Source organism: Cannabis sativa, chromosome 4, assembly GCF_029168945.1.
Source record: "Cannabis sativa cultivar Pink pepper isolate KNU-18-1 chromosome 4, ASM2916894v1, whole genome shotgun sequence".
Taxonomy (NCBI): domain Eukaryota; kingdom Viridiplantae; phylum Streptophyta; class Magnoliopsida; order Rosales; family Cannabaceae; genus Cannabis; species Cannabis sativa.
The window spans coordinates 44,813,720-44,831,641 of NC_083604.1; the positions used below are offsets into that span (position 1 = coordinate 44,813,720).

At 39.4% G+C, this 17,922-nt stretch overlaps 1 protein-coding gene across 1 annotated transcript; it reads right to left on the reverse strand.

Moving 5' to 3' along the window:
• Nucleotides 1–15,213: 15,213 nt before the first annotated feature.
• On the reverse strand, nucleotides 15,214–16,372 carry LOC115715335 (uncharacterized). Its single transcript, XM_030644194.2, has one exon. The coding sequence runs from the start codon at nucleotides 16,054–16,056 to the stop codon at nucleotides 15,469–15,471; it is 588 nt and encodes a 195-aa protein (XP_030500054.1). The 5' UTR covers nucleotides 16,057–16,372; the 3' UTR covers nucleotides 15,214–15,468.
• Between the last annotated feature and the right edge of the window lie 1,550 nt (nucleotides 16,373–17,922).

The window sequence follows — 17,922 nt, forward strand, 5'->3', positions numbered from 1 at the left end:
AGTTCATAAAGCATACATTTCTTTTATGCAGCAGAAAGCCAAAATCTCTTGGATAAAAGAAGGAGATCAAAACTCAGCATTATTCCATAGTTGCCTAAAGAAAGAAGAAGACAAAACAAGATACTATCAATAGAAGATAGAGATGGAAATCGCGTTGAGAACCCAACAGCCATTACTGAAGCTTTCTTGAAGTATTATCAAGGGCTGCTTGGAACAAAGATGCAGGGAAGACTGCCAATTAATAAAAAAGTGATGGAGCAAGGGGCAGTGATCACTAAACTACATGAAGACATTCTCAATTCAAATTGCACAAAGGAGGAAATCAAGCAAATTGTTTTCAATATTCCGGAGAATAAAGCCTCGGGTCTTGATGGATACAGCAGCTCTTTTTTACAGGAAAATGGGAAATGATGGAAGAGGATATGTGCCTAGCTGTTAAAGAAATTCTCCAAACGGGTCATCTACTAAAAGAGCTGAACTCAACGGTGCTTACATTAATCCCAAAGACTAAATGCCCGAACACTGTAAGTGACTTCAGGTCCATTTCTTGTTGTAATGTTCTTTATAAAGTCATTACCAAACTTCTCTGTAACAGATTGAAGATTATACTACCGGATCTGATTGCTCAAAATCAAGGGGGTTTTGTAAAAGGGAGATTTATCGCTCACAACATTATGATCTGTCAGGACCTTATTATGCACTATGGAAGGACATCTGTAAAGCCAAATTGCATGATTAAACTTGATCTTCAAAAAGCTTATGATACCTTAGACTGGGACTTCTTAGAGGAAATTCAGTTTCCTCCTAAGGTCATCTCTTTGATCATGCAATGTGTCTTTACAGCTAGATTCTCATTGTACTTCAATGGTGTCCTACATGGTTTTTTTGGTGCTAAAAGAGGAGTGAGGCAAGGAGATCCTATGTCTCCCCTTCTCTTTGTTCTTGGCATGGAATATCTGAGTAGGATCATGAAGAAAGTGGGGAATAAAGCAGATTTTGGCTTCCATGAAAGATGCAAAGAATTAAAGCTCAACCACCTTTGCTTTGTTGATGACGTCTGTAACACCCTAACTACCTTAGGCGTATTACGTGATTTTTAAACGTACTGTGCAGCTCGTTGCTAATCAACGAGGTTTATGGAAAAACGTGATTAATTAAAATTTTGCTTTTTGATTAAACTTGTAAAACATATTACAAAAGACTCGGGATCCCGATTATAAAAATATTTACAAAAGTTTAACTGTTTAACTATTACATCAAAATTAAAGTCGTCTAACGACAGTTACAAAAATCTCAGCCTTGCTGTCCCGAGGATCGTACGCTCCAGGCCTAACCGCCCCGACATGTACAATCTCATAAGCTCGCTCACGGTCCATCAGCTATAGCCTTGCCTTTACCTACACATGAACATAAACTGTGAGTCGACAGACTCAGTAAGAAAAGCATAATAATATCATACATAATTCTAACTGCCGTGTCCAACACGATACCGAGTCCCGCCATCGCCATGTCCAACATGGTACTGAGCTACTACTGCCATGTCCAACATGGTACTGAGTTTTGAACGTTCAGGGGACGGTACTATTGACAAGTATCCTCCTGATCGGTCGAACCGGTCATACTCCGGCTGCTGGTCATACTCCAGCCTGTACCGACGGGATAGGTCAATAGCACTGAACCACCAACCAAATGTCAGCCTGATCGGTCAAACCGGTCATACTCCGGCTGCTGGTCATACTCCAGCCTGTACCGACGTGACAGGGTTGGATGGTTCGAAGCCTAAATACATAACTAATGTAATCTAACAGGCTTCCTACATGCACGCTAAACATGTAATCTACATATGCATACTGTTATACTAATCTTACCTGGATTCCGATTTCAGGTGTGCCGGTCAACCTGACTGGAACCGAAGCTGAGCGGCGGATTACTGGCTCCTAAACCATAAAAATCACAACGCTATAAGTGACACGCTAAATCACTTCCCGGGGACTAAAACTAAGAACTAAAAGTTTCCCTATCGATAAAAAGCATGGCAATACCCCTAAAAACCTAAAAACGAGGAAAACTAGGGTTCGGAAAAATTCCCCAACCAGCAGACCGGTTGCCCAACCGGAATTCCGGTTCTGGGAATTACTGAACCCTCATCCGGAATTCCGGATGCACAACCGGAATTCCGGTTCCTCGCAGGCAGCCAACTAAAATTCTCATAACTCGACCAATTCAACCCCAATTGGTCCCAAACTTTCCAGACCTGTTCTAAACTATCCCTAGAACAATTCCAAAGCATCAAAACCACCCAGAAACCACATATACAAAAATCACCATTGGAGCTCAAGCTTTGAGTTCCAAACTCAAGCTTGAGCAAATCCACCTAAACATGCATTCCACTAGCTTAATTCTACTTAAACTAGCATAAAATCATCACTGAAAACAGTTAGAAACTACAGCAACAATACAGAAACAGAATCACTATAATTTCCTCCAAAAATCATATTTTTGCAAAGAAAACTCAAAGCTTTAACAATCTAACCTACATGCTTTCATCATAGCTCAATTAATATCAAATAACATGCTTTAAATCACATATATCAACAACAAAATCACAACAGCAACATATACCAAAATCATGCATGCATTTCATCAATTTTCACCATTTTCTTAAAGAAATTAAAGAAGGAGAGACAAGAACCAACCTAGCTAGCAATGGAACTTAAGAGATGATGAATCAACAAGCCAAAATCAAAGGAGAAAACCCACTCCTTGCTGCTCAAAGCTTGGCCGAAAATGGAAGGGAAAGAAAGAGAGAGTTTCTTTTTGAAAATTCTATTTTTGCTAAGTGTGTGAAAAATGAAATAAAAGCCATTTACATAAACTTATTTCAGCCAACTAAAAATAACCAAATAACATTTAATTTCCATTTAAAAGTCACTAAAAGACAAAAAGTCATTGGGGCAAAAAGACCATTTTGCCCCTCCACCATAAAATGACATAAATCATACTAAAGGGGTATTTTTGGGACATTCTAAATTCCCGGCCATTCCCGACATTCCCAATGTCTAAAACCCGTCCCCAAATTACTAACATACTAAGTTGTGATTTCTACTGAGCCAAACGCCGAGTTCCAAAATACCGGACACCGGAAATGCAAAATATGCAAGCTACTGAATAACATAAATAACAGTATCATAAATTATTTAAATAGCTATAAATAATTTCATAATTAACATAAATAACTGCTAATTTCCAAATTAACTAAGCGGGCTTTACAACTATCCCCCCCTTAAAAGGATTTCGTCCCCGAAATCTAACCTGAATAACTCTGGATATTGAGCTCTCATATCTGACTCTAGCTCCCAGGTGGCTTCCTCCACCTTGCTGTTTCTCCAGAGAACCTTGACCAATGCTATGGTCTTATTCCGAAGGACTTTATCCTTTCTATCCAGGATCTGCACTGGCTGTTCCTCATATGACATGTCTGGCTGAAGCTGAAGACTCTCATAACTGAGTATATGAGAGGGGTCTGAAACGTATTTTCTCAACATTGAGACATGGAATACGTTGTGCACGTCGATAAGGCTGGAGGCAATGCTAACCGATATGCCACTTGACCTATCTTCTCGAGAATCTCGAAAGGTCCTGTAAATCTAGGGCATAACTTGCCTCTTTTCCCGAAACGTTTAATCCCCTTCATCGGAGATACCCGTAAAAAACACATGTTCCCCTACTTGGAACTCAACATCTCTGCGTTTCGGATCTGCGTAACTCTTCTGTCTGCTCTGTGAGGCAAGCATTCTAGCTTTTATCTTTTCTATTGCCTCATTGGTCCGCTGAACTGACTCTGGACCTAGGTATTTCCTCTCCCCTGTCTCATCCCAGTGGATAGGGGATCTACATTTCCTACCGTACAACAGTTCATAGGGTGCCATCCCTATCGTACTCTGATAACTGTTGTTGTAAGAGAACTCTATCAACGGTAGATACTTACTCCATGAGCCTTCAAAGTCCATAACACAGGCTCTCAACATATCCTCCAATATCTGAATCGTCCTTTCGGACTGACCATCTGTCTGAGGATGGAATGCTGTACTGAATTTTAGCTTTGTACCCATTGCCCATTGCAAACTTTGCCAAAATTTGGAGGTGAATTTCGGATCCCTGTCCGAAACTATAGACTTCGGTACCCCGTGAAGTCTCACTATCTCTCTGACGTACAATTCTGCCAACTGATCCACTGTGAACGTTGTTCTAACCGGCAGAAAATGAGCAGATTTCGTAAATCGGTCCACCACTACCCAGATGGAATCATGCAAACCCGTGGTCCTAGGTAACCCGACCACAAAATCCATCGATATATCCTCCCATTTCCATTCTGGTAGGGTTAGAGGCTGTAACAACCCTGCTGGTCTCTGATGTTCAGCCTTGATCTGCTGACAAGTGAGGCATCTCGATACGAATTCTACCAAATTCTTCTTCATACCGCTCCACCAGAAGTATGGTTTCAAATCTTGGTACATCTTGGTGGTGCCGGGATGCAGAGAATATGGAGTAGAATGAGCCTCCTCAAAGATCTCATTTCTAAGTTCCGCACTGTTCGGAACACAAACCCTGGCTTTATACAAAAGCATCCCACTGTCTGACACTGAAAAGTCTTTGGCTTGACCAGCCAATACCTCATCCCGGATTTTCACTATCTCCGGATCTATCATCTGAGCGACTTTTATTCTTTCCAACAGATCAGATTGTAGCGTCAAGTTGTGAAGCTGACCTACCACAAACTCAATGCTGGATCTAACCATATCCTCTGCTAGCTGAGGTGAGATCTGAACCATGCTAGCTACTTGCCCGGGACCCTTTCTGCTCAGGGCATCGGCCACTACATTGGCTTTTCCGGGATGATAGAGGATCTCGCAATCGTAGTCCTTCACTAATTCCAACCAACGCCTTTGTCTCATGTTCAAATCTTTCTGAGTAAAGAAATACTTGAGACTCTTATGGTCGGTATAGATCTCACACTTCTCTCCATACAGGTAATGCCGCCAAATCTTCAGTGCAAAAACCACTGCGGCTAATTCTAGATCATGAGTCGGGTATCGCTGTTCATAATCCTTTAACTGACGGGAGGCATAAGCGATGACCCGATCGGCTTGCATCAATACACACCCCAAACCCTGTTTGGATGCGTCACAGTAGACTACGAACTTCTCCTTGTCCGAAGGCAAAGCTAGTACCGGAGCAGTAATCAACCTCTGTTTCAGCTCCTGAAAACTAGCTTCGCATTTATCTGACCAGATAAATCGCTGATTCTTCTTTGTAAGCTCGGTTAGGGGCATTGAAATTTTGGAGAACCCCTCCACGAATCTACGGTAGTACCCAGCTAATCCCAAGAAGCTTCTGATCTCTGTCACTGTCTTCGGTCTCGGCCAATCCCTGACGGATTCAATCTTCCCGGGATCCACCTTGATCCCATCTTTACTCACAATGTGCCCTAGGAAGGACACCTGAGACAACCAGAACTCACATTTCTTGAACTTGGCGTAGAGCTTATGTTCTCGAAGTCGTTGCAGTACCATCTGAAGATGTAACTCATGCTCCTCTTCTGACTGAGAGTACACGAGGATGTTGTCGATAAACACAATCACACAGATATCGAGGAAATCCTTGAATACTCTATTCATCAGGTCCATGAATGCTGCAGGAGCATTGGTTAGCCCGAATGACATAACCAGAAACTCGTAGTGTCCATACCTAGTGCGGAAAGCCGTCTTCGGAATGTCCTCCTCTCGGATTCTCAACTGATGATAACCCGAACGGAGATCAATCTTAGAAAAGACCGTCTTCCCCTGAAGCTGATCGAACAAGTCATCGATCCTAGGTAATGGATATTTATTCTTCACCGTCAACTTGTTCAACTCTCTGTAGTCGATGCACATCCTCATAGATCCATCCTTCTTCTTGACGAACAAAACCGGGGCTCCCCAGGGTGACACACTGGGCCGAATGAACCCTATGTCAAGCAACCCTTGGAGCTGAATCTTTAGTTCCTTAAGTTCAGCTGGAGCCATCCTATACGGGGCTTTGGAAACCGGATCCACCCCTGGTGCCAAGTCAATCACGAAATCGATCTCCCGCTGAGGTGGTAACCCTGGAAGTTCTTCGGGAAAGACGTCCAAAAATTCCCGAACCACTCTGATGTCCTCTGGCCGAATGGTGTCTGGCCGAGTGGTGTCCACCACCACGGCCAGAAACCCTAAGCACCCGCCGTGCAATAATTCTCTCGCTGACATAGCCGAGATCACCGGGATCCGAGATCCCTGAACCGAACCCACAAATACAAACGGTTCTTCACTTTCCGGTTGGAAGACCACCATCTTCCTCTTACAGTCAATGCTCGCCGAATATTTAGATAGGAAATCCATTCCTAAAATAATATCGAATTCGACTAAGCTCATCTCTATCAGATCAGCGCTTAACTCTCTACCATCTATCCTGATCGGCATAGACCTAATCCACCTATTGGAGATAACCAATTCTCCGCCAGGTAACAGGGTTCCAAACCCTGATTCATATCTATCAAAGGGTCTACCCAACTTACTAAAGACTCTGGCCGCCACATAAGAATGTGTAGCCCCAGAATCAAACAGCACTGAATAAAGCGAGTTGTTAATGAAAAGCTGACCTGTGACTACTGATGGGCTGGCATCTGCATCAGCCTGCGTGATAGCAAACACCCTGGCTGGAGTGGGTATCGCTGGAGCTCGCGGTGCCTCTGGTCGGAGCTGGGGACATTCCCTCTTGAAGTGTCCGGGCATGCCACAATGAAAGCATCCCTGACCTTTGCATTCGCCCCGATGGTGCCTCTTGCAGCTAGGGCACTCGGGATAGGAGAATCGGGTCTCAGTACCACCAGGACGACTCCCTCTGTTCTGGTTCCCCCGGAACCTCTTGTTCTGACTCGAGCCGCCGGAAGCAGTGGGTGCCCTCTTCCTCTGATCAATGGCCGAACCACTACTCCCCCTGCTAAAGCCTGATGCAGGAGGGGTAGGAGCTCCGCCACTAACCGGAGTACTGGCTGATTCTAACATACACCCCACTGCGCCCTCAGCTCGCAGTGCCTTCTCCACCATCTGAGCATAGGTGGTGCTGTCGTCTGTGGTGATCATCAGGTCATGCCTGATCTTGGGATTCAACCCGTCCAGATATTTCTCCTTCTTGCTGAAGTCGGTCGGCACAATTCCCGAGGCTAACCTCGCCAACCGATCAAACTGAGTAGTATACTCAGTGACGCTCATGTTCTCCCGCTGGGTCAGGTGAACGAACTCTTTCCTCTTGGCGCTTCTGACCGCCTCATTGTAATACTTTGCGTTGAAGAGTTCTTGGAACCTTTCCCAAGTCATGGTGGTGACGTCATGGATCTGAGACACCATGTCCCACCATACCAGGGCGTCCTCCTGGAACTGAAACGTGGCGCACACCACTCTGTCGTTACCGGTGACACCCATGAAATTCAGTATCTTGGTGATCACCGTCAGCCACTGTTCGGCTTTCATCACGTCCGGACCTCCCAGGAATACCGGAGGTGCTTGCTTTCGGAACCGCTCATACAATGGTTCCAACCTATGGGCCGCCACCACTATCTCGGCCTGGGCAGCAGGGGCAGGTGCCACTGGAACTATGGGCACAGGAACTGCAGGAGCACCCTGCTGTCTCAACCTCTGAATCTCGAGGTCTTGCTCTTCGATCCGGGCTTGCATCTCCGCAAACCGCAACTCCCAATTCGGGGCTCCCTGATCGGCTGGGGGAGCCTGGGCAGCCTGTGGCGGGTTCTCATCACCCCGGCCACGAGCCCTGCCTCGGGGACCTCTACCTCGGCCCCTGGCAGGTGGGGGAAACTGAGCTCCCTGTCCCTGATTCGACCCTACGGAGTTGCCCTGACTCCTGGTAGTCCGCCTGGCGTCCATCTAGTTAGAACCGCCTGCGAAACCAAGAGTTGGCATATCAGGTCGTATTCAAGGCGAGCTTACTAATGCCGCTTAATTTGGAAATTAGAAATGAAACATGCGCCTATTCTACTATCAGGCTACTAACATGCTTCCTAACAGGCTTTTCTTTTTTCATAACTGAATAAAATAAACTACTAAAGCAATAAAGGCTTACTGAACCGTGAACCGAGCTAACTGCTGATGATGATTGTACATGTCGTGACGATCTTCGGAAGACAACACAGCGGCTACGATACCAAATTGTAACACCCTAACTACCTTAGGCGTATTACGTGATTTTTAAACGTACTGTGCAGCTCGTTGCTAATCAACGAGGTTTATGGAAAAACGTGATTAATTAAAATTTTGCTTTTTGATTAAACTTGTAAAACATATTACAAAAGACTCGGGATCCCGATTATAAAAATATTTACAAAAGTTTAACTGTTTAACTATTACATCAAAATTAAAGTCGTCTAACGACAGTTACAAAAATCTCAGCCTTGCTGTCCCGAGGATCGTACGCTCCAGGCCTAACCGCCCCGACATGTACAATCTCATAAGCTCGCTCACGGTCCATCAGCTATAGCCTTGCCTTTACCTACACATGAACATAAACTGTGAGTCGACAGACTCAGTAAGAAAAGCATAATAATATCATACATAATTCTAACTGCCGTGTCCAACACGATACTGAGTCCCGCTACTGCCATGTCCAACATGGTACTGAGCTACTACTGCCATGTCCAACATGGTACTGAGTTTTGAACGTTCAGGGGACGGTACTATTGACAAGTATCCTCCTGATCGGTCGAACCGGTCATACTCCGGCTGCTGGTCATACTCCAGCCTGTACCGACGGGATAGGTCAATAGCATTGAACCACCAACCAAATGTCAGCCTGATCGGTCAAACCGGTCATACTCCGGCTGCTGGTCATACTCCAGCCTGTACCGACGTGACAGGGTTGGATGGTTCGAAGCCTAAATACATAACTAATGTAATCTAACAGGCTTCCTACATGCACGCTAAACATGTAATCTACATATGCATACTGTTATACTAATCTTACCTGGATTCCGATTTCAGGTGTGCCGGTCAACCTGACTGGAACTGAAGCTGAGCGGCGGATTACTGGCTCCTAAACCATAAAAATCACAACGCTATAAGTGACACGCTAAATCACTTCCCGGGGACTAAAACTAAGAACTAAAAGTTTCCCTATCGATAAAAAGCATGGCAATACCCCTAAAAACCTAAAAACGAGGAAAACTAGGGTTCGGAAAAATTCCCCAACCTACAGACCAGGTTGCCCAACCGAATTCTGGTTCTGGGAATTACTGAACCCTCATCCGGAATTCCGGATGCACAACCGGAATTCCGGTTCCTCGCAGGCAGCCAACTAAAATTCTCATAACTCGACCAATTCAACCCCAATTGGTCCCAAACTTTCCAGACCTGTTCTAAACTATCCCCAGAACAATTCCAAAGCATCAAAACCACCCAGAAACCACATATACAAAAATCACCGTTGGAGCTCAAGCTTTGAGTTCCAAACTCAAGCTTGAGCAAATCCACCTAAACATGCATTCCACTAGCTTAATTCTACTTAAACTAGCATAAAATCATCACTGAAAACAATTAGAAACTACAGCAACAATACAGAAACAGAATCACTATAATTTCCTCCAAAAATCATATTTTTGCAAAGAAAACTCAAAGCTTTAACAATCTAACCTACATGCTTTCATCATAGCTCAATTAATATCAAATAACATGCTTTAAATCACATATATCAACAACAAAATCACAGCAGCAACATATACCAAAATCATGCATGCATTTCATCAATTTTCACCATTTTTTTAAGAAATTAAAGAAGGAGAGACAAGAACCAACCTAGCTAGCAATGGACCTTAAGAGATGATGAATCAACAAGCCAAAATCAAAGGAGAAAACCCACTCCTTGCTGCTCAAAGCTTGGCCGAAAATGGAAGGGAAAGAAAGAGAGAGTTTCTTTTTGAAAATTCTATTTTTGCTAAGTGTGTGAAAAATGAAATAAAAGCCATTTACATAAACTTATTTCAGCCAACTAAAAATAACCAAATAACATTTAATTTCCATTTAAAAGTCACTAAAAGACAAAAAGTCATTGGGGCAAAAAGACCATTTTGCCCCTCCACCATAAAATGACATAAATCATACTAAAGGGGTATTTTTGGGACATTCTAAATTCCCGGCCATTCCCGACATTCCCAATGTCTAAAACCCGTCCCCAAATTACTAACATACTAAGTTGTGATTTCTACTGAGCCAAACGCCGAGTTCCAAAATACCGGACACCGGAAATGCAAAATATGCAAGCTACTGAATAACATAAATAACAGTATCATAAATTATTTAAATAGCTATAAATAATTTCATAATTAACATAAATAACTGCTAATTTCCAAATTAACTAAGCGGGCTTTACAACGTCCTCCTTTTTTGCAAAGGAGATCTGCAAAGTATTAGATTGTTGCTTCAAGGATTGAAACTCTTTTCAAGATCTTCAAGTCTCTGGCCAAATAATAGCAAATCTGCTATTTACTGTGCAGGAATGTCTCAACCAGAGATCCAAAAAGCGACACAGATTTCAAGATTTACTCGAAGCTCAATTCCTTTTAAAAACCTGGGGATACCAATCTGCTCAAAGAGAATCTCACAGAATGAGTGGAATACCCTAGTTGACAAAATGACAACTCGCATCAAAACTTGGAGCTCTAGACATATTTCTTTTGCAGGTAGGGCTGTTCTCATCAACTCAGTATTACTCACTATACACACATACTGGAGTCAGATTCTAGTATTGCCAAAGAGGGTAGTTGCTGAGATTGAAAGAATTTGTAGGAGCTTTCTATGGAAAGGCTCCAATACTATGATTGGAGCTGGAGCTGTAGCTTGGGAGAAAATTTGTCTTTCTAAAGCTGAAGGTGGAATGGGATTTTTAAATGTCAGCAGCCTTGATGAAGAATATATGGACACTAGCTGTAAAGAAAGATAATTTATGGGTCAAATGGATCCATAGTGTCTATTTGAAGAATGGAGATTGTTGGAACCACAAGGCTTCCATGTATAGTAGTTGGTATTGGAGGAAGCTTGTGGAAATAAAAGATGAGATGAGAAGAAATTGGATTCAAGTCAGGTTCATGCTTTGGAGTATAAAATTTCAAAGGGATAGAAGAAGCTTCAGCAACCTCAAGACTGAATTCACTGGTGTAATCAAGTTTGGTCTAGACTCAACCATCCTAAGCATACTTTTATTCTTTAGATGGCTGTGTTGGACAAACTTAAGACAAGAGAAAGACTAAAAAGAATGCATATAACAGAGGTAGATGACTGTTGCTTTTGCAGCAATGAAACAGAGAGTAAAGACCATCTTTTCTTTCAATGAAGCAGAACAGGCAGCATGCTCCAACAAGTGAAAGAATGGATCGGTTGGAAGGCCCCTGCATCTGACCTGACTGCTTTGATCCGAAGCATTAGCAGGTCCAAAAGAAGCAAGTTCCAGCAGCATGTCCTCTCGGTTGTCATTGCTGGTTTGGTGTACTTTATTTGGCTGTAACGAAATGAAGTCTTATGGCAGCCGAACCTGAAAACTCTACAAATTCAGGAGCTTAAATGGCAAATCAAAACAAGAATTTCTTGTGTGTTACCAAAGAAAAACAAACAAGAAGATAGGATGTGGTTTGATAGTTTGTAAACATTGTTTGTATAGATATTTTACATCCTTTCATAGGAGTGCTTAGATTGTAAAAAGAAGTTTGTGCAATGAAATTATTGATTCATAAAAAAAAAATTAATTAATTAAAAAAATATTTTAATTAATTTTGTGGCTTGCGACAATCCTACAAAATTACAATAATGCTATTGCAGTGATGGGGATTAATTTTGTAATTCAATTTCTAATTTTTTAAGGGTTGTAAAATTAAAAATACCTAATTATTACTCGATTCATCATCATTGTCTATTTATTACTTATAAATAAATATTCATTAACAGTTGATTAATAACATACTCATGTAGTGAATAACATGTCATATATAGAAATACCACATAGTTAGATTATCATGCATCTCATAGTAAAAACATGATATATTAGAATTGTCCTATGTGTTTATGTATTTACCGTTTTTGAAACCAAAATCATGCAAATTGGCTAAGATTAATTTAAAATTAACCTATTCATTTAAACTAGTTTTAAAATATAAATTAAAAAGTTAATTCAGATTTAATAATTATGATGGGAAATTTATTTATAATTTAAAGTTTTTATTATAAATAAATTAATCATAATCATTAAAGTAGTTAATATGTATTAATTTTGAGAATTAATAAAATAAACACATTAACCTAAAATAGTGAGTGGGAGAAGGAGTACATGTCAATGTAACTTACAGTCTTTATTATTGGTCAACACCGAAGGAATATAGATTGGCCTCGAGACGACGTTATTTTGTCCAGTTAAGAAAGGTATTGGTCTATACTGTTGTTCAAGATTGATCTCTTGACTAAGATAATAGGAAGAGATGTATCTTATTATAATATTGACCTTAAGGCGGCATTACTAAGTTAAGTCATGAAATTTGAAATAATGGGTTACACTCACAAAGTGCAACTAAGCTTTATAGTGGTTAGTTGTTAACTTGACCAAACAGCGGTACTTATATTTTAAAAAAGAAATATGAGATATTTAAGTTTCAAAACAATGAAGATGAGAATTGTCTCATAGGCTCAATAAAATTGACTCGATACCGACCTTTAGACGGAGATCAAATTATCAAAGAATTTTATCGTGGAATAACTTAAACAAGATTTTATGTATTTTTCTTGTATGCGCTCATGCATCACGTTTGTAAGTAATTCTAAAATGATATTTATTATTAAAGTATAATCACTATGTCACTTTATTTATTTCAGTCATGTCTACTATGAGAAATTCTCTTACTGCTTCACTATCACTTGAAAAACTGAATGGTGAAAATTCTTTGAAATGAAAATCTAATATGAATTTGATGCTAGTTTGTGAAAATAACAAATTTTTCCTAACTGAGGAGCGTCGTGAGGATCCAACTACCAATGCCTTAAAAAATTTTTGGGATAGATATGATGCTTAGATTCAATCCAACAATAAGGCCAAATGTTTTATGACTGTTAGCATGGACAATATTTTGCGTAAGATGCGTGAAGAAATGGAGAATGCATCTCAAATAATGAATTCTCTACAGGTCGTGTTTGGGCAGTAGTCTAATCAAACAAGGCATGATGCTACTCGTAGCAACATGAATTGTAAAATGAAGAAGGGTGTCCCTATTAGAATTCATGTATTGCACATGATTGAGCTAATGCATGAGGCAGAGACACACGAGGCTATCATCGACGAAAGGACTCAAGTGAGTATGAACCTTGAGTCACTATTTCCTTGCTTGAAAGCTTTCACCACAAACTATGTAATGAACAAGCTAGAGTTCAACATGACTCAATTGCTAGAGTTCAGAAGAGTCCACACTCAAAATTGACTATGTCAAATTCTTCAACAAGAAACTAGATTAGACCTGTGCGTAATGTTCCAAGCAGAATGTCTTTAGCGAGCTAAGAAGAATCCTCCACGAAGAATGATGCGGTAAATTTAGATTCTTTAAGATATTGTCCTTAAATATATCCTCATTTATAGCATGGTTAAATTCGTACATTTATGTGACTTATTTTACATATAGAAGAGTTTTTAAGAATTAATGTTAGTTTCCTATTTCCTTTCCTATTATTTTAAGAAATAATATTCATTGTATCTTCCCTAAAAATAGTAGAACCATTTCACTTTTGGAGATCCCGAGTTCATATTTTCGAAAAAAACACTTATGTTGTCAAAGACTAGTAAGATTTCATAAGATTGTTGAGTAACTCACTTGACCAGCTCCTTGCGACCTAAGAATCTTCTAAGTAATACAGCAAAGGAGAGTAAACTATTACCATAATCACAGGAACGAACCTCCATAAATTTTCTCGTGTTCTTATTGCTCATATATGTTTATTATTATTATTATTATTATTATTATTATTATTTCATTGCTTTAAAGACTCAGTGTCTTGGGTAAAAGTGAGGTTATCATATATTAATTTTCCCTAAAAAAAAAATGTAAGCAATTATTAAGAGCACTCACATTAACTTCTATACTCTATCTTTTATAATACCTTATTAAAATTTTATTTTTTTTTATTTTACCTCAGACATTTACATTATACCATACATTAACTTTTCATATGTTTTCTATATCAATTAAAAATGATTTCATTTAATATACTTTATTTATTATAAAGATTAAATAAATAAATATAATAATATTATTTACATATTTTTAAAAAAATTAAAAAATTATATAATATTTATTCTCTACGTGTAGCTAAACACTATAGTCTATAGAATAGTACTTTTGTTTACCTCTTATCTAATTTTTTTTTTGGCTATTACTATTTTAGATCTTCTGAAAGTCCTCTGTTAGGTTAAAAACTAGTGAAAATAATTTGGTAGGAGATAGTAGATGCTGCTCTGGGAGGGGGTGTGTGTTAAACTACTCTACATACAGCTCATCATGCAGGAGGGGACCACTGCTGAGCTTCAGTCCCAGCTGTCACATTTAGCTCTTCAATTGATGAACTTTTTTTTTTATTGCGTTGACCAATTATGAACCACTCTCTACTCTATTCAGGTGTTCTGTGTGTGATAGGGTTGTGAGTTGTGATTGCACAATCAAAAAAAAGTGTATGTATGTCACTCTGATGGACGGCTCAGATTGTGACTGCACAATCTAAGTGTGTATGTCACTCAGATGTACGGCTCAGATTGTTACATAAGTTGGTTTTTTGATAATGATATGTGCATATTTAAATCACTACAAACTTAAGAAAGTCTAAAAACATGAGTATTTGACCCCGGTACAATGAAAGGGTGATAAAGTAAAAAACCACCAAACTGTGTTATGTATGTACCTACCACTTTCAAAATTTAAACCGACCAAATTACTCCATATTTTAGTTTTTCTCCAACTATTTCTCATTTTCAATTGTCACCAAAATGGACTGTGTTTCGTTTTTAAGGGCCTGTTTCGTTCCATATTGCAACAAAAGTAAGAAGAAAGCTACTTAACTTTTTAGTGTGAAATAGTCTCCATCCAAAAGCAAGAAGACATTGTCATACAAAATCTTACCACTTTCTCTATAATTAAATAAAAATCCATAAATATATAAAATTATTCTTCTAAATAAAAGGAATACACATAACTCCCAACAAATATGTTTTGTTTCATTCAATTTCAAAGTCGGATTCCGTTCCTTCCCAAACTTTCATACCCAAAACCGAAAAAAGAATATCAAATGCCAATTTTAATGTCAATTGGCATTTAATAATTTTAACCTCTAATTGCAATTAATAAAGGGAAAAAAAAATAATCTAAAAGCATAAAAGAACAACAGAAGAGGAAACCATAAACCCATAGATCAAGATCAAGAAACCAAAATGCAGAGCCCAATTTCTCTTGAACTTACCAAAGTAACTCTCAGGTGGTTCCTGGTAATGAATCTCGAACTCATCGTCCCCAACTCCATCAAACTCTCCACCAGGTCCCCCGCCGCCATTAACAATTCTAATCTTCATCTCCCTGAGCTTTTCGGTGGCGAGTCCAAGGGTGAGCTTGTGGCATCGCCTCTGGTACTTGAACCCATTGATGCATCTGAGGGTCTGGGCCACGGAGACGTAGAAGATAAGGTGGGCCAAGGAAAGGAGGATAATGGGAACCCAGCAATGGCGGCATTGGAGGCGAAGGGACTGAGATTCGGCCAAGAAGACGAGACCCAAGAAGATGAAGAAAAGCAGGAAGAGCTTGTGAAGCTCCTTCTTCTGAAGGTCTATGGCTCGTTTCTTTTCGAGGGTCTTCTCGAAATGGAGCTGGATGATAGTGTTTAAGGCCTGGAGAGCTGTCTCCTTGGGGATCATTGACTGTTGGTGATGGTGGTGGTGGTTGGCTTCGTAGTCCGCCATTAATGGAATGGGGTTATTGTGAGCTTGGACTTGGAGACTCCACTCAGTGACTCACACAGTTCAACTTCTTTTACAGTCTTGATTTAGTTACTAGTTTTAGAAGTGAGATAAAGGTGGGTCTCATCTAAGTAATGAAGGTCCGATCTCGATGAGTTTCTTATTTATGAAAGAAAAAAAAAAAATCTAACGGTCAGCACGATTCAGCCCATTTCACAATGTTTGGACCAAGACGAGAATAATGTGATGATGTGTCCCATTCTTCAATAGTATTGGGTCCTACTATAGATAACAACAATAATATGAGTAAAATATTACAAAAGTACTCTAAATAATAATAATAAAAAAAAAGCCTTGAACGGTGCACCGTCTACCACCATCAAAAAATGAGTTTATATATACTTTTTCATATTTTTAATATGTAAATAGATATATGTTTTTTATGATATAATATTGTATTGGCAAATTTGATTAATTATGTATATATTACGCCAAAAATAAAAAATTAGGCCGGAGTTAAAATTTACTAGTAGAATAGGTATGCACTCTCTCCTCAAAATACTTTTCCATACTCTAATATGAATGAGTAATGTAATGGAATAAGAATTGTAATAAAAATGGTATTATGCTGTTGGTTCAACTCTATAATGAACATTGTAATTAAATAAATAAGTTGTATAGTGACAAAAATACCTTTATTTTTATTATTTTTAATATTTAAATTTTTTTTTTTAAAAAAAAGTAATAAAAAAGGGCAAAAGAGATATTTTCTAATAATGTAATTATCATTATATTGGTTTTATGATGTAATGGGGATTGCAATGCGTAGTGTAATGACCATTACAATATAAAGTCATTACAAAGGTTTAAAAATCAAAGCAAACAATGTAATGGTAATAATGATTCCATTACAATTCCTTTTACACTAAACCAAACATGCCATAAGTTCATCATCTTTCCCTTCTCCTTCTTTCTTCACTCCCTCGTCTCTTACATCTTCTCTATTTATTCTTAACCAAATCACACTAAAAATTTGCATAAAGTATACTGTTGATCACGCTTTTAGCCAACGACAGTGAGTCAAATTAAAACAATTGAGAATAATTAAAAAACAAAAAGTAAAGTAAATAAAGTAAAGGAAATACTGAATTTATAGAGATTCGGTCCCTTATGGTTGGTATTAGCCTACTTCCCATTTTGTTGTATTGACTTGTGAGAAAATAAATAAGAATGACTTATTCTCTCTCGAAAGCTCTTACAATGATCTCTCTAAGTCTCAAACTCTAAGTCTTATGCTCTAAGTCTGATAACTCATCTAATCTCTCTCTCTCTCTCTCTCTCTCTCTCTCTCTCTCTCTCTCTCTCTCTCTCTCATGCATAACCTATCTCTATCACTTGAGATTTGCCAATTCTGGTTCTCACACTGTAATCTTAAGAGAGCCATTTCAAATCCCAATACTATATTGATCTAAGTGGTATTATCTCTGGTATCAATACAACTAAAATGGGAGTAGGTCGTTACTTGCTAACTAAGGTGGTCTAACCTCTATAAAATCTCATGTCTATTTACTTTTTTGTTTTAATTGTGTAACACGTGGCAAGCATTAGCATTAAATACGACTTCGCTGTCGGTTGACCAAATCTGAGATCAACAGTTTGGTGCTATCATTGGGAACGAGTTGTTAATTTATCTGATAAAAATCATGGTGAACACAAGGAGAACTCCGGCTATGACATCTGCCTCCTCGGGTCTTCCTCAAGATCTTATGGCAGTTGACCCTGATATCCGTGTTCCAGTCACAACTAGAATCTCCACAAACGCAACAGAAGTGGTGTGACAGTTTGTAGTCCTGTGATCTGTAAGGTGAT